The 22,404-nt window shown below is 31.6% G+C and overlaps 1 protein-coding gene and 3 long non-coding RNA genes across 7 annotated transcripts in view; 2 read left to right on the plus strand and 2 right to left on the minus strand.

Annotated features, from left to right (window-relative positions):
• The window catches only part of LOC411888, a 29,323-nt gene extending 17,733 nt beyond the window's left edge, over positions 1–11,590 (minus strand). Inside the window, exons 1-2 of the mRNA XM_026443596.1 lie at positions 10,753–11,590; positions 4,477–4,713 (exon numbers count right to left, since the gene is read on the minus strand). Coding sequence (XP_026299381.1) covers positions 4,477–4,713; positions 10,753–10,810 — 295 coding nt within the window. The 5' untranslated portion in view covers positions 10,811–11,590. The remainder of the gene's footprint in view (positions 1–4,476; positions 4,714–10,752) is intronic.
• LOC102653945 lies at positions 37–4,377 on the plus strand. Of its 4 annotated transcripts, none has more exons than XR_003305557.1 (11): positions 38–295; positions 527–888; positions 958–1,612; positions 1,704–1,903; positions 1,993–2,132; positions 2,233–2,638; positions 2,713–2,803; positions 2,873–3,083; positions 3,191–3,351; positions 3,501–3,656; positions 3,947–4,377. It is a non-coding gene; the product is annotated as an uncharacterized LOC102653945 (long non-coding RNA). The 4 variants fall into 4 exon arrangements; XR_001704816.2 differs by lacking the exon at positions 3,947–4,377 and having other exon boundaries at positions 39–295; positions 958–1,167; positions 1,248–1,612; positions 3,501–3,884; XR_407704.3 differs by lacking the exon at positions 3,947–4,377 and having other exon boundaries at positions 37–295; positions 1,993–2,124; positions 3,501–3,884.
• Positions 7,347–10,746, plus strand: LOC107965198. The gene is made up of 3 exons (XR_001704817.2): positions 7,347–8,611; positions 8,768–8,875; positions 9,610–10,746. It is a non-coding gene; the product is annotated as an uncharacterized LOC107965198 (long non-coding RNA).
• A 3,120-nt stretch (positions 11,591–14,710) lies between the features above and the next one.
• On the minus strand, positions 14,711–19,849 carry LOC113219120. The gene is made up of 3 exons (XR_003305731.1): positions 19,715–19,849; positions 15,308–15,841; positions 14,711–15,016 (listed from the first exon to the last, which is right to left on the minus strand). It is a non-coding gene; the product is annotated as an uncharacterized LOC113219120 (long non-coding RNA).
• Positions 19,850–22,404: the final 2,555 nt, after the last annotated feature.

Consider the following 22,404-nt stretch of genomic DNA (forward strand, 5'->3'; position numbering starts at 1 on the left):
TACAATTATAAAAATACAAGTACGTATATATATATTATTTTCAACATTTTAAACGCAAAACATGTATCTATATACACAGATGCATTATTTGAATATTTATAAGTACGACTAACGATTGGAATACAGATACAAGCGATTTACATGCTAAGAAGCGTTGAAGCGATTAAACCGTAATTGGTCGATTGTAATAGTTCAATTTTAGCACGTTATTGCCAGTTAGTGGTCACGCATATGCATGCGAAGGTGTTTTCTATTTCTATACACGGAACAATGTTAAAGGTGGAGAATGTTAATCGTAAGTATTTGCATATCATTGAAACTCTAATTAAGATCAGAATAATCGTATATAAATATATATCCTTTCAAGAGATTTTAAATCGCTTCTTTCATTATAATTTGCTTAATTTGTAAGATATAAAATGATCAAAATATCATTTATAATTCTACATTCGCAAAAAAAGTTAGGTTAAGAAAAAAATGATCTCGCATTTAACGGCAAAATGCTAACTGCGTTTTACATTCGTAGAAAGTATCGAACGAGTTCATCATCGTGCCAGTCATAAATACCACCGAGTTTACGATCTCTCCGAGAAGAAAAGAATTTGCAAAAGCACAAACGGTGTTTAACTCTCATCGCGGAGCTTTGAAGACGATGATTAGAACCTTTACGGATGGAAAAATCGAAAGAAAACAAGTGAAAGTTGGCGTAAAAATTACGCGGTGCGCACTTGGCGGATGCAAAAAGAAAAAAAAAAAGAAGAAAAACGCGATTTTACTCGATAACTAGAAACGAGATCATCGATTCACTCGCTTCGTTGGAGTGCAATTTTCCAGGAACGATTGTACATACATTCCAAGACGGATTTATTAAGATGATGGAAATAAAAGGTATTCACTTTTTCTTCCTTCTTAAAAATTATTATATAATTAATTAATCTAGCGTGCATTTTTTTTAAGGACTCTTTAAATAAGAATAAAAATCAAGAATTGAATTAAAAATCAACTAGAAAGTGGTTCCATCTATCGAGGAAATTTTTCATCTTATCTCTACACCATTTTGGCTATTGAGCATATAGCGATTACGTATACAAAAACATTTGAAATTTTTTGATCTCTTTTTGATGAAACTTGCAAATCATTGGTCACAGCGTATCACAATATGGAACAGTAACTTTTTTCCCTCCTATTCTTTTATTTACACTCGGTAATTAAAATTACGGTAAATGAACGCGATTACGTCGATCCAGGTAGGCAGTGAACGGCGTACAAGTTTACCTTCGAAAAGTCAAGTTCACGCATAAGCGCGTAAGTGGCAATCCGCTCCTGTCGAGGCTGGCAGAAAATTACGAGAGAACGTTTACCGACACTGCGAAATCTCTGTCTGCTTGTTTATTTATGAAATCAGTCCATGTCAAATTATAATATAAAATGGTATAATAGTAATAATCCAGAGCGAATATATATTATATATAGAAAAGAGGAAAATTGCAAAATGTGATTCGTTGCACAAATAGGAATGATGATAACAGTTGTTTAATACTGTTATGTTGTAAAATTATGTAAAAAATTATTCTTAAGTTGACCAAATTATACATTTTTTGTGGAGTTGTATGTAAGTAGAGTAATCTAAGCAATATTTTGTACAATTTTGTATTACATTTATGATATATTTTATTCATTTGAAAACCAATCGAAACTTTCAGATTAAACGAAGTTGAAAGATCGAAAAGATCTTCATGCTCCAATTTTTATGAACATCGTTGAGTGACTAAGCTTTAAATATCGCTTCATTGGCTGTTCAGGTCTGTTGGTTGAAGTGAAACAAAGTGGTACGTGGTTTCCCTGGAGCAATCGAAATTACTTGGAAAACTTGGGAAATATCAATTAAAATATTCACAATTCGGTGAGTTTTCCAATCGATGATGCTTCAAGATTTTTGGATCTTCAAAAGGATTGTAATTACTTTTAATTAATCTAATTTCTTTTTTGCAGGAATTTGTTCGTTTTAAACTTCCTCTACTTTTTCATTTGGAAAGAATTCTAATACATTGCAACATTAAGGGGAAAAAGAAATTTGAAAAACATTAATTTTTTTTCTAATTTCCCTTATTTTATACGGAGAAGGTATACAGGTATACTTTATATGCTTCATCGATTACTCAAACTTTACTTACATATACCATATATATATATATATATATATATATATATATATATATATATATCTTTCAGTTTATCATTGAAGGGTCGTAAATAATTCGAATATTAGTAAAAGAAAATAACAAAAAACTGAAAAATATCTTTACCGTACTTCGGAGTAAGGAAATGTCCATTAGTAAAACGATAAAATTCAATGCCATTATTTCCATCGAATAAATATAAAATTTAATATTATTTCTCAAAAATAATATTTTAATAGTAATTCTACAAAGAATATTCGTACACGGATCCTCATCGATTCCGAATCAACTCAATACAATAATATATTCAATAGATACGCCGTCTAACGATCATCCGCATTGCCAATAATATCCTTAAATAATATCTTTTATCCAAAGTCAAAGATCACCGCACGATAGAAGTTCAGCAACGGTAAAAGGATTGATGGGATCCTGGATTCGAAGCTACTTTCCAACAGGTATACTTTATATGCTTCATCGATTACTCAAACTTTACTTACATATACCATATATATATATATATATCTTTCAGTTTATCATTTATGCTGATCGAATGGAAATTTCTGTAACGATTATCGATTAAAGTGTACTTTGGAATTCTTTTTCATCTTGAATAAAAAAAGGTAAAAATTAACCGTTCTTTGATATTGGACACGAGATCTGTATTGGAATGTGCGTGCAATTTTTTTCAGCTACAAAAATACTTTGAATAAGGTGGAGGGCAAACGTTGCGATCGTTCCACCGTGTCGGAATCACGTAGTTCTAATTCGACGCCATGACGACCCAGTTCTTGGATATTTTATGCCGTTTCTTTTGGATTGTCGGTTACATCTCGTATCTCGTATGAATAAATATCGTTTGAGACGTGATTAAAGTTAAAAAAAATAAGATTATAAAAGCAGGTATTCTATATTTGTCATTATAAATAATTTTTCTTACCTCTTCATGAAATTTTCTTGAATTATTAATATTTGATATTTTTCTTTTTTTTTTTAAATTTCATTCACAGGTATTATTTTTATTGTCAGTGGACAAGACGAATTCATTTCGTCATGGACGATAACTGTTCGTGCAATAAAGTTCCATTAGATTAAAAGCGGTTGTTCTCTTTTAAAAAAAAATCTCTCTTAAGTAACAAAGCAAGAAGAATCCTAAGCGATCATTAAGCGAGTATGATGATTGATTTTACTTTAACTCGAATGTCATCGTTTCTTTTTCCTTTTTCTACTTTATTCGTTTCCTTCCATCTGTTTTGCGATCATCGACATTAAACAATTTTGAAGTAAAATTTTAATCACCATTTATTTACTTTATTACAGGAATTACAATGAATGAACGCTGTTCGAGCGAAGGGTTGATCTCGGAAGAGATCGGAATGTTAAAGGGGGAAATAAATTCGAGGTGGGCCAGGAAGGACAGAACGTCTATGCGAGGAATGCGCGCCAGGTTGAGAAGGCCGCGGGCGTTGTTAGGAGGTAACAGGTTCAGACTTAACGGTGTAAGGCCCCCACTATCTTTGCCATTTCTTTTACTGTCTCCTCGGTCAAGGACACCCTGAATCAGGTCACTTGCCTCCCGAAATTTTGTACCGACGATTCTTACTTACACAGTTCTCCTTGCAGAATTCTTTTAGATTGAAAAAAGTAAAAAAAAAAAAAAAATTTTCTCAAGAAGCATTAAACTATTATTGTTTTCTCAAAATATTTTTAAATTTTGTTTGTTAAAAATTCATTTTCTAATCTATTTAATTTTTTTTAAATTTCAGGATTTAATCATTATTCTTGAAAGTAATTTAATTGTTGCTTTTGGTGAATTGAATTTTTTTTTTTTTCCTTGAGAATTATTATTATGCTGCAAATGTGTTCTATGCATCGTAAATATCAATTCGATGTTTGATAAAAATACTTAAAAACAGGCGTGACCGGAAGTACGTATACAAGTTTCCTCCGAACGTGAAACTTTCTCTTAAGCCTACATCCGCAAACATGTTTGTCTCCCGATTACATACCAACACATTTTCCAACAATTCTTTTGTCAACACAATCTATCCACCTCGTGTCTTTTACATACAATATCCCTTTCTCATTCTTCAATCTTCCAATACAACCTATTCAACCTTCGAACGTGAGAATTATAATACAAAAGAATATGCACAAAAATCAAAAGATAAAAAAATAAACGATATTCACTCTGCTATTTGATATTGCTTCGTTAAAAAAATACTCGATAAATTAGTAATTAAAACTTCACTTTCTTCGAAAATTTCTTCGAAAAAATTTCATGACGAAAACTTACCGCAAAATGGCACTCCTTCCGGTGTCCAAGAGCCATCAACTTGGCACTGTCTTCGCGCAGGGCCGAGGAGTTCGAAGCCTCGTTCGCAGGAATACGTAGCCACCGTGCCCTCGAGCAGCACCGTGTCCTTTAGAAGGGCATCCTCCTCGTCTATAACGTCCTCGGCACTTGCACCCGTGAACCGGACGCTACTATGCGCTGGGGCCCCAGGATAGCCGCATCCGGCACTGTTGCAACCTATAAACCGACAGAGACATCATCATTATCGAGTAACCGGTGCCATTTATCAAGCTTTAACGCGCTAAACATCGGCATAACAACTAATAATAATAATAATGGTGTAGTTGGATAGTTTCAATCGTGTTCGAGCCCCGATCGATAATGTAGAATTGTAAGAGAACCACGTTCTCGTTTAATTTTTACAAGTGATACTTCGATATATCGCTTCGATAATTGTAGCGGAACGTCGTTTATCCGCGATAAACAAGATTCTATTCCATGATCATCATCGTTTAATTATCGTCGTGGAAAGACATAAGAAGACATAAGAAACTACATAATTGATTGAACAGTTTAAAATATTGGACCGTTGAACAATGGATGGCCTGGATCGTTCGAGCTAACCTTAATTCATACTACTGCTGACATATTTCAAAAATGATTTCTCTACTTTATTTCGTTAAAACGAAATATTCGACGAAGAAAGAAGTTATTATATTGTATTATACGGAAAAAACTAAGAAGATAAAAGAAACTTTTATACGTTGTATGAAAACACAATGAAAATCTACAAAACAAGCGACCAGTGTCTTCGATCGATCGTTGATTCTAATTGCGTAAAGCGAACGGAAAGAGGCAAAACGCGAGGGGGGAAAAAAGACTGAATCGGTGAGCTGGATGTCTATTCGTGTTCACGAAGGCGACGAGGCTGGCCATTGAAATCATCGAGTTGAAAACTCCAACGCTCGATGAGGCAACGTCCCGGTTTACAATGACTTTAATGCAGCTCGTGCGTGATGACGTGAGTTGCATGTCCTACCTGAGGCCAACGGCAACAACATTGTGGCCACGGTGCATACCACGTACGCCGATTACCAACCGAGCAATAAAACGTTGCATTATTCGTATAATTAGTCACGAAAGATCGAAGAATTGCATTATATTAGGGAAAATGTTTCGAGATAAAGCTGATATTTATTCTATAAATGAATATGAAACAAGAAATACATGGAAAGGTGTAAAATACGCAATCTGAATATAAAATTTACTCGTGAAATCTGAAATTTGATTATTATTCAAACAAACATTGAATCTACTAGAAAATAAAATCTACATCGTACAATCATACCTGAATATAGAAATTGTGACGAAAGATTCTCTTATCCAATTTTAATTATGAAATAAGGAATAGAAATTAAGAATTTTTATTATCAAAATAAATAATCAAAAAGTAGAAGAATAATATTCACTATATGTTTCCGTTCTCAATGATAATTTAATTGATTAATGATTAATTATTTAAAAAAAAAAAATAAACTCTTTCCAAGCTTTTCTGATTTTTATTACCAACAAAATACCTCTCCTATTTCGTCCCACTCTACCCTACCAACAACCAGTACGAAACTATTTCGAGCGAGATTCTATCACGAGGGCATCGCGAGCCGTTAAATCAATAATCTTTGGTAACTAGTTGCTCGCTAGTGGGCGTAGATAAACAGAAGAAAACGCCACGGACCCGTGACGGAAACGATAATGCAAGCAGCTCACATCCTGCGGCTTTCGCGCAATCACCTAGGAAGTCATCGACTGTGCCGATGTTCTACGTACTTGCGCGCTCGTCGAAGGAAAGAAGGAGGGGGGGGAAAACCTCGCGAAATTTCACCTCATCCGATGCGTTTGCGTAACGCGACCATTTTTCCTTCCTCTCCTCTTCCACTCACAATTTTTCGTCGCCGTTCTGGCCATTGAATCGAGAGGATCGAAAGCGTTTGCTTTCCAACGATTCGATTTGCATTCCAAACACGAGGATTCCACGCGGAAATCGGAATCGATTTCTGCTCTTTTCAGAGATCCAGAGAGAGACGAATTAAATAAGGAATCGGATGTATTTATTAGCTTAATTTATAAGGCGCGATGGAACGGAATGGAATATATTCAGGTGAATGGAAAGTGGAGTGAATTAGACTTTAGAATTTCACTCGCTTCTTTTTTTTTTTTTTTTGCCTTGAAATGTGTTTTACGCTCGAGAGAGATTAAATATTTGCATAGATACGTATCTTTCGATCCGGATTAACCATGTTTGTAATTACCTTTCGACCTCGAAAAATCGATATCCAGAATTTTGAAATAATTTCCAATTTTCTTTTCTCTCTTAAAAATTCCTGCCTCGAAGAATTTAAATTTAATGGAAATTCGACGGGAGAACGTTGAAAGGAATAATTCTGTTTAATTACAAAAATTTATAAAACTGCGAATCACGTGGTGGAGAGATTAGATTAGAAGGAAAGTGGTCTGAAATAGAGTACCGTCGGTATTTAGGTTTATTGCAGGATGTCGATTATCGAAGGCGGAAAAGAAAAATGAGAGAAGATGAGATTTATATACAGATAACGGCTTCTGGCAACTCCCGACCAACAACAAGCGTTAACTGTAAAAGTGTTAACTCGACGAATTCATTTAGGAGACAATGGAGGAATGGCACGTGCGCGGTTACAATACATATATTCGAGAAGATAACGGAAGCGTTGCGAAATGAATTCCTTTCCAGGATTTAACGAAACGAGTGACGAAAAAAGAAAAAAGGAAAAAATACAAATTTTCGAAAATTTTATTCTTAATTATTATTATCTTTTATAAATCAAATTCTCTACCTTGGAATTTAACCTTCAAAAATTGGATTAAAATTGAAGCCTGAATCTCGTTGCACACACTAAGAGGTTAAGATTTTCATTGGAATAATTACAGTCGTCGGAAAGTTTTTCTAAACGGCACTCCTTAACAATCTTGGTAAACGGTTTCGACTGTACACAGAGAAATGACGACTTGACGTAACGGTTCGGTTGTACGCGATTTACATATTTATCAGCAACTTTTGTCTTCCTGTCCCCCACCCCCGTCCCAGGGTCCGAAGAGTTAGCGAAAAACTTATCCGTTCCTCGACGACTTTTGCCAGACGGAACAGAAAGAAAGAAAAAAAAAAGAAAGAAAGAAGAAGAAGAGAAGAAAAGTGAAACCATAACTGGAAATCTAGAATCGGCCACTGATGCAATCGGTGTTTGCTAATACGGGCAATGTTATAGCTGTGTAAGCAATGATGTCAGCCGATATAACTTTTCTCGAAATTATCGACCGAGCGTTGTTTCTTCCCCCTCCACTCTCATTTTACGCTTGAGATGATTAACCGAACGAAATTACGTATATGTATACGAGGAGATATCTCGAAACTTTTTAAATATATTATTAAATATATTTTACAAGGTATACGTTTCGTAAACTGAATTTCCATCGAATTGTTGTTGCATTGATTAAAAAGTTCGACGACACTGGTATTTCTTTTCAATTCGAGTCACGAGTCTCGAAACTTCCGTTTTTTGAATCACGCGTTCAAGCAAAAGTTCGAGTGTCGATGTAATAGCGAGGAATAAAGTTACGTTTCTTTTTTTTTTTTTTTTTTGTTCTGCCCCGATTTACGGCTTAACAATTACGATGATCGACCTACATCGAGCGGATGCAACGAAGCGTCGTCGTCCAAGGAGGAGAAGGAGGGGGAGGAATGGAAACTTTTGCGGAAAACGAGATGTTGCTCGATAATCTTCGGCGAGCATAGGCCAAACTTTTGCTGGAAGGAGGGCGCTGGTGAGCACGTGGAAAGAGATGAAACGAGAGATAAATCTTCTCTTTCTTCGTTAAAAGAAAGAAAAAGAAGAAAAAATTCCTTCGAAAATTCGATCTCATCCTATTTAAAGAAAAAATGACTCAGATTTTTATTATTTATAAAGAGACATTGCTCAAATAAAAAGGTGATAGAGTAAGATTGGCACAGTTATCGAAAAGTTTCACGAGATTATAGAATCCCGGTTACAACGCGATGAAAGTTGGCGAAAAATTATAGGACGCGAAGGAATATCCGTTGCTGGTAATAAGAGAAATAATTTGAAATCTCTCTTTCAATCTTTTAACAGATTTTAAAGAAATATTAGAATACCTTTTTTCTTTTCAAGTGAAATCATTTCTGACTCGATTTAAACCTTTTACATTTTATATATATATATATATATATCTTTGTTTTTAGGTTAGGTTGTCGAGTCTTTTATATTTCGCATGTATATACGGGCGTTATATGTGGGTCAGTGGACACAACGAGTTACAATTGCAAGGATAAAAGTTATTCCGGTATCAGGTGACCGCTATTTCAACCGTTATCCTTTGATAATCGTAATAATAAATTTCATCGATTCGTGCAATTTTTCTTCGACGATTATTCTTCTCGAATAATAAAGAAAAGAACCTTGCAATTTTTATATTTATAACAATTATAATACGAGAATTATCATAATCGTGGAAATATTTAATTTAAGAACGTGAGAGAGTTTGCAAAAGAAAGAAAAGTGATATTATTAACTGATATCTGAATCTGAAACTCGACGAGATCCAGGCCAATGTTTACTTCAGAAGATCATATATCGTTGCATCCAAATTTTCTCTCTCCATCTTCCTTTGAATCTCACACGATTATATCGTACAAATGATTCGATGTAACGAACATTGATGCAACCCGATACGAAAAACTGTTGGTTCAGTTCGTAAAGAGAAACTTCGGAAGAAATTCGTAAATTATTACGAAATTTCATTTCTTTCGTATCCAGCCAGGATAAAAGGTGTAGTGTAGTAGTGCAAACACGTGGTTCCGCCCACGTTCGAGGAAAAGTGGATAATCGGGGCAAAAGTAGGTGAGAAGAGGAGGAAGGTCGAACCCCTCCCCTCCCCCTCCTTCTCTCCCGTTACTTTACGGGAATCGTGGGAAATTAAGGAGCCGGCCAAGGCTAATTAAACCATCTCCTTTTGTTTTCGAAAATATCGATATATTCAATATCGAAATTTCGAGTCGAATTAATTCTTCTCTCTCTTCCACAGATCAAGGATCAAGATTTATTGCTTCGAAGAAAAGATACGAAGATTGAGGTGGCAATTTTGAAAGAAGGAGGAATAATTAATAAATATTCGATAATCGTTCGTTCGATCGATTGTTGGGGAAGATAAGTCGGAATGAAAGGGTTGGAAAGGAGAGATTGACACGACTGACTAGCGATCCGAACGGAACAGTGTAATTAGTTGGGAACACGGTACGTATTCAGGAAGCGGTTTAAAAACTGGGAGAAAAGTGTGTGTGTGTGTGTGTGTGTGTGTGTGAGGAAACGACGTGGGAAATAAAAGTCGTTTTGCTGGAGAAGGGAGAGACGATTGTGATCGTTGAAACGAGTGGAAGAGGAATATTTTCGATTTTTTTCCGTGATAAATTTGCAATTGAATGCAGAAGGGACTTGGCTAGGATTAGATTTTCTCCCCAGCGATCGAATTTGAAATGGCAGATTGGATTTTTTGAATTCTTGAAATTTGTAAAGTAAAATTTCATCGTTCTCGAATTTTTTTTTTTAAATCTTTCGCAATAATTTTCCATTCCATTTCTCGATTCGCGAAAACAAGTAATAAATAATAATTATCTCGGATAGAAATCGAAAAAAAATTTGAATAGACAAATATTCGTTTTTTCACAACTCTCCTATCTCTTCCCAACCATCTTTAAAATTACTTCACGCTTACTATTGAGCAATAGTAATAATAATAATAATAAGCAAATCAGACAAAGAAAGAACAAATTTCTGGATCTTTTTTTCAATCCATTTTCGAAAGGAAATTTACATCTCGTTAATTTTACAATTGCCTCTTCCAATCAAGATAATTCGTCGCGATAAAAATATAATATCTTCCAAGATCTCTATCTTTTTGCACAAAAGCGAGACACGGAGTCTCTTTGTTCCCCGAGGAAAATTTCCTCTTAATTGGATAATTCCACATTTTTTCCACGTTTAATCTAAATAGAACAGGACGCCCTCTTTAAGATAAATATTTCATAAACGTTATTTCATTAAACAACGTAATCCTCCTTCCTTTTAATAATCTCGTTTAAACATTTCCCTCCCCCATTCGAAATTCGAGAAAGAAATATCTTTAGACTCCTCAACGAATTTTCAAATTTTCAAATCTCGTGATACAAACCTCGTGCAGCCAAAGCGACGACGACGAGCAGGATCGACACGGCTCTCCTCTCCTCCATCTCTTCACCGAGATGCAAAATTCCCCTTTAAATCAGGCGTACCAACGACGAACTTCTTATAGTCACCACCGACTATCGTCGATCTCCTCGTTAAAATCCAGTATAAAAAAAAAAAAAAAGAGGTTCACTCTCGCGTTTCGTCACCGAAATCGTATATCTATAACGTCATTTCTTCGCAATTTTTCCAAGGTTAGGACACGAAGGACACGAAGAAAAATCTCCTCCCTTAATCCTCCAATTCCTCTTCTTACTCTCTTTCCTTTCTCCCCCGAATTCTATCCCTGTCTCATGCCTGAACCGTGCGTACGTAAGACTGGGGGAGGGGGAAGGAGGAGGAGGAGAGACAGGGAGAGAGAAAAAAGAGAAAGAGAGAGAGAGAGAGAGAGAGAGTGAAGAAAAGTGGAGCTCGAAAACGACCGACGTGAAACGATCTTTCCTGAAGACTGAGGTGCTTACTCCCTGGCAGGAAGTCGTCCAGGTGTTCTGCTCCCCACTTTTGGCTCTTACCACCTCCCCGGACGGGTAACGACGACCGATGTGCCGGTTGCCATCGGGAACGAGGCTGACTGACTCGCGGAGAGGCTGACTGACTGACTGACTGACTGACTAACTGATTGACTGGATGCTACTTGCTCGTATATTTGCCAGGTATTCAGGCCAACTTTTCTGACAGGGGGGCAGAGAACGATGATCGTGGGACGGGAGGCTCGAAAACGTTCGATCCCAAGGTTTGGGGGAGGAGGACACACACACAGGTTGTGGTGGACAGGTTGAATATCTGGAACGAGAAACGTAACTACGTGTTGGAAAGGTTATAATCGGTTGATAGTGAGTCGTGTTGATGAGAGAGAGAGAGAGAGAGAGAGAGAGAGAGAGAGAGAGAGGGAGAGAGGGTTGTAAATAGGAATTGAAAACTTGTTGAAGTTTACGTGAGATATCTGCAATAATCAAGAAGGGAAAAGCAAAGAGAGAGAAGAAAAATGAGATTGTAACGAAATGAAAAATTATTATAGGTTAGGTATTTATATTTGTGCTAATATTTCGAATTAATTCTCAAATTTAAGCAATAATATAATAACCTAATATTATTAATTAATATTCGTTATTATTAATTATAGTGCGCACGATTTACTCACATACAAATGAGAGAACGTTGTACGTACGTATCATCGTACTGTTTCGACTTAAAAACATATCAATTTACATTTAGATGCTATACTATAATTTTCCAGTCTGTGGTGATAACGGGATGATGTGTGCGCAGTTTGCAAATTTATTCATTATTCGAATTATTCGCGACATTCATAAAGGAAATAATTATATTATTGATTGATTTTTAATAACCACGAATGGCATGATTGTTTCTTTAAAATTAACGAATATTTCTCACTTTGCTAAAAATAAATGTGTTTCGTGAATATTAATTTCAAGTAATTTTTGGAGAAAAGAAAAATATTATTTTTCTTACATTTTCTTTTCATCTCCCTCGAAATCAAATGTTTTTATTAAATGCAGTATCTTGTCATCTTTTACATTATTTGGAAAAATTTATGACGCTATCGTACGCGTCAATCGCCATAGAAATCCTCGTAAACGTATTAAAATTGTTTTATAGTACAATGCATTTTAATTTAAAACTTTATTTAACTATTTTCAAAATTAATTATTATTATTACAATTTTTAATTGTAAATAAATAGAATCGATAATATCTGGTTATAAACATCGATTCACGTATACGTATGTATTTCTCCATTTCCTAGAAACGATCGAAAAGGATATATATATATACAGCGATGTAGCTCGAGCATGCGAAACACTTTCTCGCGGACTATTAAATTTCACGGCTACGTTAGTCAACACGTTCGAGGTGAAGGTACGATCGCATCTCATTGTTGGCGCGAGGCAGAAACAATTAAGTTGAATAAGGAAGCTCGACCATCGAGGGTTAGACGGTCCGGTTTAGGTTCGTTGATATCATTCTACTGTTCTTCCTGCTTTAGAACGCCACACCGTTTCAAATCTCATTTTCTTTGCTGACAATGGCTAGACTTTAAATTGACGTTAATTTTCAAATATTAATGGTAAATTCATTTACATTGACGGATCGTTGCCAAAAGAATTTTTAGAGGTTAGGAAACTTTGTTTATATATTTGAAATCTTGGATTATAAAATATACAATCTCTGGAACCATGGAATTTACAATTACATTAAATAATAATTGTATCTGCAATCGAAATTTTGTAACAAAGTATATAAATATATATCGATGAATTTTTTTAATTTCAATCAAATAATTTTTTCTAATTTCCATTTATTGTATTCGTTATATTCGTATTCGTATAAATAATAAATACTTTACCATTACCTAATTACGCTCATAAATGTAAAATACGAATAACGTATATATCTATTCAATCTGTCGTATATTGTATTATAAATTTATATAAATTGTAGAAATAAAAAAAAATATACATCCTTTTATTCAATTAAGCATTCTATTCGGAAAGCAGCGATCTCAGCGTGAAACTTTACCACGAATTAAGATTAATATAGATGTACCGACGACGCGTCGAACTTGGAAACTTTCTGCGTCGTTTGTTAAAAAGTAGCATTTAACCGCGTTCCTCGTCACTATCGACGTCTCTCTCGTTTTCCTGTTGCATTCCGTGTCAGTTGACCGAGAAGAGGTCACGATTGGATATTTCGATTAGAAACATAATAGACAAGCATGTGAATATATATTTCGTCATAAGAATTTATTAAAAACAAAATTCTTCTATGAACTTAAAATGACCGATTAAAAATTTCAAGTTAAATTTTTCAATATACATCGATATTCTACGTTTCTTTTGTCAACTTTATTATCATCATTGAGTGCATTAACGTTAATTTTCAGATATTAATGATAAATTCATTTACATTGACGGATCGTTGCCGAAAGAATTTTTAGAGGTTAGGAAACTTTGTTTATATACTTGAAATCTTGGATTATAAAATATACAATCTCTGGAACCGAATTTACAATTATTTATAATTTTCCTTTCATTTTAGAGAAAAACCTTATAAGAATGATCCATAAAGACAATCTAACTAAATATCTCAATTGATATAATGATAATGATACAAAAACATATTTTATATGCAATAGCCTAGAAAGACTAAATATTTTTGCATTTCAAACTTTTTACAATTAATTGATACTCTCACAATTTTTCACTCGACTTCCAAAGAATACATTTACCAAGCGTTAAACTTGAGATCAGGGGGTCACCAAGGCACGTTGTCGTCGGCGCGATATACTTTTTATTCCAGACACGTGACTGAAATTCACAAGGGAGTACGATCGTCCATTGGCGGAACTAGGTGACTCACTGTCAACCCATGCATTTTTAGGACACTTTCAGCATCACGGTAACCGACGAATTGCGTAGGACCAGATTTGGTAGAGGCGGAAATTTCGTGGCGACGAAAGCTAGCGGTGTCGAGTCACTTGTTAGTAACATCGGCTTCCTGACCCACATACCACGACCGCCATACAAACGTCGTAACGTCCACGCATGTAGGTGTGCATCCACGGACGTACACTCAATATCAAAAGCCATAGGCCACCTATTTCTCCATAATTAACGAGAAATGCACGTTTATGGAAAATTATATATTTTTTTGTGTTTAAATTTGTATTTGTTTCGCCCAAATATTGTAACGTGCATTCTGTTTTTTTTTTTTACACACTTTTAAATTTCACATAAATGCATTTAATAATAATATATACAGTCTTAAGTATGTCTCTTTGACAATTTGACGAAGATATATTTTAAATTTTAAATATTTTTTTTTCCTGATAAATTAAATGAATAAAGATGATGCATTGTGAGCTAATATTAATTTATCGTACATTATAAAAGAAATGATAGATCCACGATCAAATTAGATAAAAAATGATGGAAATTTTAAAACGAGAAGAAAGAATTTGAACAAACATTTGTCAAAGTTCTACGAAAATTAACATCGTATTTTCCAATTAAACGCGTCATCGTTTATTCCTCCGAAAGATCGATGAATAGGTAACAGAATCTTGGACTATGTAAGGTCATCGACCGAATAGGCAGTCTAATCTGACCGAATCAAGTTTCTCCGTTAGTCCATGACTATATATCGATGACATCGGTTTCATCCGTGCATATGAATTCGATGGCCAACATCCTAAAATTTTTATTAGCCCGTCCATTAACCTATCTAACCTATCCTACGACTTAAGATTAAAAATATTCAAATTCTTTTCACCAGATTAGAATGATTAATGTTTCTACTTAAACTTTTCAAATCTAAAACTTTTATTTCTTCTTTTTTTTTTTTTTAATCCTTCGTGTATTTAAAATTATCACTCGAAAACATTTCGAAGAAATTAAAATCCATATTTTTCGTTTTTTTATAATTAATAGATATGTAAAAAAAAATTAATATAAGAGACAGAAATATAATTAAATAATATACCTTATTTCATTATCCCTTACGGTTTATTTTAAAAATAGATTCTCTGGAATTACGGGTAATTTTAACTTTAAAATAATTATCTCGAAATTATTCCCTAGCTGTTTAATAACAATACAAATTTCTTCCACATATACAATTTTCCATTGATCCGTCAAGCGTGTGTCAAGCCACGAGCGTTTCATAAAAAAAAAAAAAACCTGTTATTCACCTTACGAAATTTTGGTCAGTTAGAATAATTAAACGTTAATTAATAAAAATTGCACAAGAACGGTGGATAATGGGCCGGGAAAAAGATAGAAATTGTGAGAAAATAATACGTACACGAGCGTTGCGCATGTGAACAAGGAACAATATGTATTAACTTATATCCGTATCTAGGATCTTCTTACTCTTTTGACTTTCCATGAACATCGGCCGCCTCGAGGAATCTTTGCAGGTGCTTAAATCGGGGTCATCGCCGGTGCTACCGGTAACTGTGTGCAACTGTTCTATGGGAATACGTTGCACATGTGTAAACAATATACACATATTTTACTGTAACAGCACGAGGAAGAAAATAAAAAATTATTAAACACGTTGCGTATATATATATGTGTATTACATTAGATCGTGTATAGTATAATTAAATGATAAATATCAACGATAACATTGTCGAGATATTGACGGCAAGATATATGAAAATTGTATTTTAAGGCTTCGTCGCCATAAACACATAACACATAACTTTTTGTGAGTTTGTGATGCGTTTTTCTCTTTACGAAAATAAAAAAGCAAAATATGACGATAATGTTCCTTTTGATTTTCTATTTTTCAACGAACGCCAAACGAAAACTACGCAACCGATCAAAAAACTTTTTTTACTGATTGACAGGTGAATTGCCAACTATCAAATAACAAAATATGTTTTACATTTGGACTACGCCAGCAAACCTAAAAATTCAACTGAAGCCATCTATGAGTGAAATCCGCAATTACTTAGTTGCCAACCCAATATTTTCTAAAAAAAAAAAAATTAAGCAAAATATCTTTAAAAGCGGATATGATTGACTACTTCCATTTTCTTCTAAGTCTTTAATAAATATAATAAACGAATAAAATACATATAATTAAACCGTGCAACGTAATTACTAAAAGAAGAAGGAAAGAAGAATAACACGTCGATGCGTTAAGCGACATACGACACAATTGAGGTTAGTTTTTCGCGCGCGGCGAAAGCAAAATTATGTTCAAATTATTCAACAAAAAGTCGAAAAACGAACAAACAATTACAACATACGTGTGTAATATGCTTTATTGCGACGATAACGAGTGATCGATCCTATTTCGAAACGAAATGACGATGGAAGCGGAGCAAGAGGCGAATTTCGAAAGACGATTGCGAAAAGAAAAAGAAATGAAATGAAATAAAATAAAATGGGAAACGGATGATCGTTCGAGTTTGTTGGAAACGAAGGAAGGCGGAAATAATTGTACAATCTCGGCTAAACGTAAAAAAGGGGACAGGTTGTTCTCGCGTGACAAGTCGAAAGCGAGAATACGTGGACGTTCTCTCAAAGATGCTATTAAACACGTATATTCTTGCAAATGTGTTAATTATTACGCTACTTTCGAAATGGTACGAGTTAACATCTTGTTTGTTCTAGCGTTAAATCGTATTAGATCATCTTATAAATTACCTCATCTTTTACAAGCCCAAGTTTCGGATATTTTCGATTATTTCGAAATTCAGATTTCAATTGAAGGCAAGGATTATTATTCGTTATAAAATTTTATCGATGTAAAATTATTATGACAACGAAGAAAGAATTGTAAATCGGATCGTAAAGATTTTAAATTAGTTTTATTTAATATTTATGGTTTAAATAAGAAATTATCCTTGTTTGTTTAAATTTTATAATTTGTCATTTCAAGTTTTAAATTATTTAATATTTATTGATCATTAATGTAAATATGTCGCAAAATTTAATTGAAAAAAATGAAAGAAGAAGAAAGAAATAATATTTTTAGTACGTGAAATAACAAAGCTACAGAAAGGTCAAGTTTCTATTATAACATGCTTTCTCTTACAATTAAATTAGAGAACATGTATTTAGTGGAATCACTGAAAATTCTCGTTAAAAGTCAAATTACCATTTCGACCCATTTAAGGAAGAGACAGACATTTATTATAATTAAAACCAGATGCGTAATAATTATCGAGAACTTGTACTTTTGTGATGTTTCCTTTACATTTCAAACTTTTACTTATTATTGTGATCAAAATTCGTAGCATTTCCGTATTCATTTTGTTCACATTCACATTAATTTGTAATTGTAGATATAATTTTTCATCATAATTGCATAATATTTCTTCACAAAACATACGAGTTATAAATATATTAAAAGAAGATCAAATGACCAATATTGTAACAAAAATAAAATTACACAAATTTTAAATAATTTATTTAAAAATATAAAAATATATATCTAATTTGTAAAAAAAATATATAAGTAGTATACATAAGTCGTAATTTTTCTTGATGTACGTTTAAGATTAATCAGCAGAATCATAATCTCTTTCTTTCTCTAATTCTTATATTCGTTGCCATAAATTTTACCACAAAATTTTACTTTTTCTCCAATTATAATATACCATAACGACTTTCTTTTTTTTTTTTTTAAATTACGTAATACAATTTCTACGCACGTAAAACTATTATTACAGTACAATTTCTATTATTCTTTAACTTTCCTCGTACGCTATAATAGTAACGACTATAAAGTACCGTTCGTATCTTATTACTTCTTTTCCTATTATTTTCTTTTATTTCCCTTATTGATATCTCATCTTTTTTTTTTTTTTTCCTATTTATAAGTTTCATTAATGTTACATTCTTCTCATAGTCACTTCCTTTGCTACGAGGAAATTACAATTGAAAAAAATTGAATTTTTTTGATTCCTTTCGGTTCATGCTAACATTTCTATTTTTTTATTGAAGTCTCTTCCTCGAAAACACATTCCTGTTTCTTTCTGCACTGCTCAACTGCTCGGATGACAATTCATTGAACTTTATCGATCAACCTTTCAAAGACTTTTTACTTTCTCTCGATCTGTTTATTCCTCGAACTTTCTAATTGATTTTATACGTAGTAAAATGGATTTAGAGATTGTATTTTTGATTATAAAGTTCATAACGATGTTATTATTATTATATCGTTTAACCTAACCTATACGTACGTAAGTTGAAAACTTTTATAACACGAATCTCGATAATTCTTGAAAACTTATGTAACTCTGATTCAAAAATCTTTATAATTCAAATTCTTTTTAATTCTTTTTAATTTCAAACTTTTATAATTTGGATCTATGATTTGAAAATATTTCGAAAGTAACGAAAGGATGATTTCAACTTCTATAATTCGAAAACTTCTATGACTCGAACTTTCATAATTCAAATATCCCTAGAATTTTATATTTAATACATCTACATACGACTATCATATATATATATGATAATCTATCACGTGGATCATGTGGACTTCTATGATAAGAATAATTTATATATGATGGCAGTTTTCCTCAAGAAAACTATATCCCAATAATAAATGGAAAAATCGAATATTACTATTATCGAGATATTGTCGCAAAACTTGCTCTCGCCAATTTACTCGCGCATAGTTTTCGCTCTCTTTAAGTGACAAATCAGATATCATGGAATCTCTATTGGAGCGTGAAAATGGCAAAAGATGCGATAAGTCTAAGAAAATAAGATCGAACTAGATCGACCAAACGAAGGTCTCGAGATGCCACTTATTTCGCTTGTTTGCGGGAGAAAGCTACGCAAATTTACTAAGCGTGTGACTCACGTGAAATCGTTCATGCAAAATATTTAATTCTGTGTCACAGATACATCCGGTGCAACATGGTCAGAAAGATCGTTTTGTCACCTTCTCTCCTAAGTTTCACTTTTTACGTATGCATCGTTTCCTCAAAGATTTATCTCTCCTATTATCTTCTATTACAGTGTTTTCCAATCTTTTTTGTGAGAGACGACCTTCTTTCTATAATAAGTCAAATATAATCTGTGTGCTCTCTTCCTTTTCACATTCATTAAAGATGATGCATTTAATAAATATTGTATTCGTTATTTATATTTATAATATATGTCTATTTATAAAGTTTTATTTGTTTGTAAATCTAATTCATAAATTAATGAAGTAAATAGATGCATTCTAAATTTATTAATAATAAAAAAAATAATTGTATAAAAATACTTAATATATTCATAATAATATTCATCATTTAATTACGTCTATTTATAAAATTTTATTTGTTAATATTGTATTTGTGTATTGTGTATAAATTAATGAAATAAATAAACTTTAAATTTGAATAAGGCATATCTTCTTAATAGATATGATACTCACACAAAAATAATTTCATTTTTGTTGCATGTTCCATGTTGTTAAAGTATAACCAATTCCAAGTATTATCTACGGAAGTTCGAAGCTAGTTGCATTAACGGTCCTCCACCTGTTAGTTCTATGCCACAGTCTATTTCAGTCTTCTGTAACAAATAATTTAAAAAAAATTTATAGAAACTAGTATTTGCTTATTAGATAGATATAGATAGATATAAAGCCAAACATTATGATACATTATTAACCACACTCTTCTTTGATTTTATTTTTAAAAAAATTATCTACATACATTGTATTGATATAATTTTTTATTAAACTATGACTATATTAAAAACATACAAATATAAATATATATAATAGTAAATATATAAATAAATAATATATAAATAATATATAATATATAATTTATATAATATATAAATAAATAGATAGATAAATAGATATAAATAGATAAATAGATTTTTAATAAAATTGATAAAAAAATAAAATTTAATAATTAAAAATTATTCTATTTATTAATAATTAGTTAAAAATAATTTTAAAAAATTCTTTAATTAATGCATCAAAAATTATCAAAAAATATTTTTAAAAAATTGATTAAAAATTTTATTGTTCTACAATATTCTAATTTTATTATACATATTCCTAACTTAATGATGAAATAATAGTCAAAAATGATAAGATATAATTCTTAAGAACAAGATTAATCAATAATAAACTGTTCGAAATTGTTACTGCAGTTAACACAATGACTGAAATCTTCGATAAATCGACTAGTTTCACCGTATTAAATTTACCAATTACGAGTCAAATTGATCGAAACAAGATAATATCTCTGGAAGAATGTAGTGTAATGTGAAAGTTTGTTTCGTGGATTAAAAAGAAAAAGAAAAAAATAGCACTGGTCTTCAATTAAAATTAATAAACTTTTCTTATTTTCTGTAATTCTCTTATTCTCTATTCAACTGGTTGCTCAAGAAGATATGCCTGAAAAACATTTTGAATGATCAAATGAATCATATTTTTCAATTTATAATTAAAAAAATTAACAAAAAAAAAAACAATGCTATTATGATTAATTTTCTAAAATTGCATTCTATATTTTCTTAAATTGGAATATTTTTTAAAACATTTTTCATGTATGCATATCGTATATTTGTTTATTGATATTGTAAGAAAAAATCTTACAAAACCTTATGTAAATCAAATACTGTGTATATGATGCATAAACAAAATGAGTATGTATGAAAAGTATATATACTAAGTATAAAAGCATAATCAGATATACGTGTAATTAGATATCTCGTTTTATCGTGGGAATCATGAATGTAATAACAATGATACTATCAATAATGCTGGTTAAAACAATTCTGAGAGGAAAATAACTAGAAAAGGAGGTCAATTATTATAATCGATAATTATTATTTGATAATACTTAGTTGAAATAGAAAATAATAATAAATAATAATAATGTACAATTTATTATAGAAATTATTATATTTTCAATTTTCTTCAAATATTTTTTATTATATTGACTATAAATAGTTATAATCAGAATAATGATTATAAATATAATAATATTTTAATTTAACCGCCAAAATGATTCTATAAAATTCTTTAAAATTCTTCTAATGGTAATGTCACATATAATATTTTACTTATGTTATCGACATATGGTAATGTTAATAGATATAAACCAATGATGATTACGAATTTCAAAGAGAAATTAAATTAATTATTAAATTTAATTAATCTATTTATATTTAAGAAATAAGTACGAGTAAACTTAAAAAAATAGCCGAGAAACAAAATAAATGTAACATTGAATGAATTTGTATCCGATGTTTTAAAATATCAACTTCACAAAAATCAAAGTATAGCCCTCTAACATCAAACTAAAATACTATAAAACTACAGAATAAAGCTTAATTCTATTAACCATATTGCAAAAATTTAAAAATTTTGGAAGATTTTCTTAAGTCAAGTTCATAAGTGATAGAAAAAAAATAAAATTATTTCCATATTTTACTTCTTTTTTTCATCAAAAATTTAAAAAAAAAAAAACTATTATCTAAAAGAAGAACGTGATTGTTATTAATTTTTCATCATATAAATACATGATATTTATATAGAGAAATAATTTAGGTTATTCAAATTAGTTATTAATATATAAAAGATAATCTAATAAATGTATAAAATATGAAATTAAAATAATAATTGAGATCAAGTCCTATTTCAAAAGTTTATAATACAAATTACCGATTATAATAGTCACATATACAAATAATATAAAATAAAAAAAAAAATTAAAAAAAAAAATAATTTTATTCTTTGAATACAATTACAATATTTAATAAATTATTGAATAAATATATTAATTGAATAATGATATACAAAAAATAAAAGAAATAATTATTAAGAGATTAAAGTATAGATAAATTACATACCTAAAATAAAGAATTTGAATACTAAACTTTTAGACGATGAAATGACATCATACCATGATTTCGATTATCGAAATTTGAAAAGAGATCGATTTATGCAAGTCGAAACATGTCAAGCATATATGAATATCAATTGTCAATTTTTTGGAAACAACTATTATAAGAACTTTTTAATTTCGAACGAAATAATAAAACATAGAAATAATTTACGAATTAAATTTATATTAATATAGATAACATATTTAGGAAAGA

This window comes from Apis mellifera, linkage group LG11 (genome assembly GCF_003254395.2).
Source record: "Apis mellifera strain DH4 linkage group LG11, Amel_HAv3.1, whole genome shotgun sequence".
Classification (NCBI taxonomy): Eukaryota; Metazoa; Arthropoda; class Insecta; order Hymenoptera; family Apidae; genus Apis; species Apis mellifera.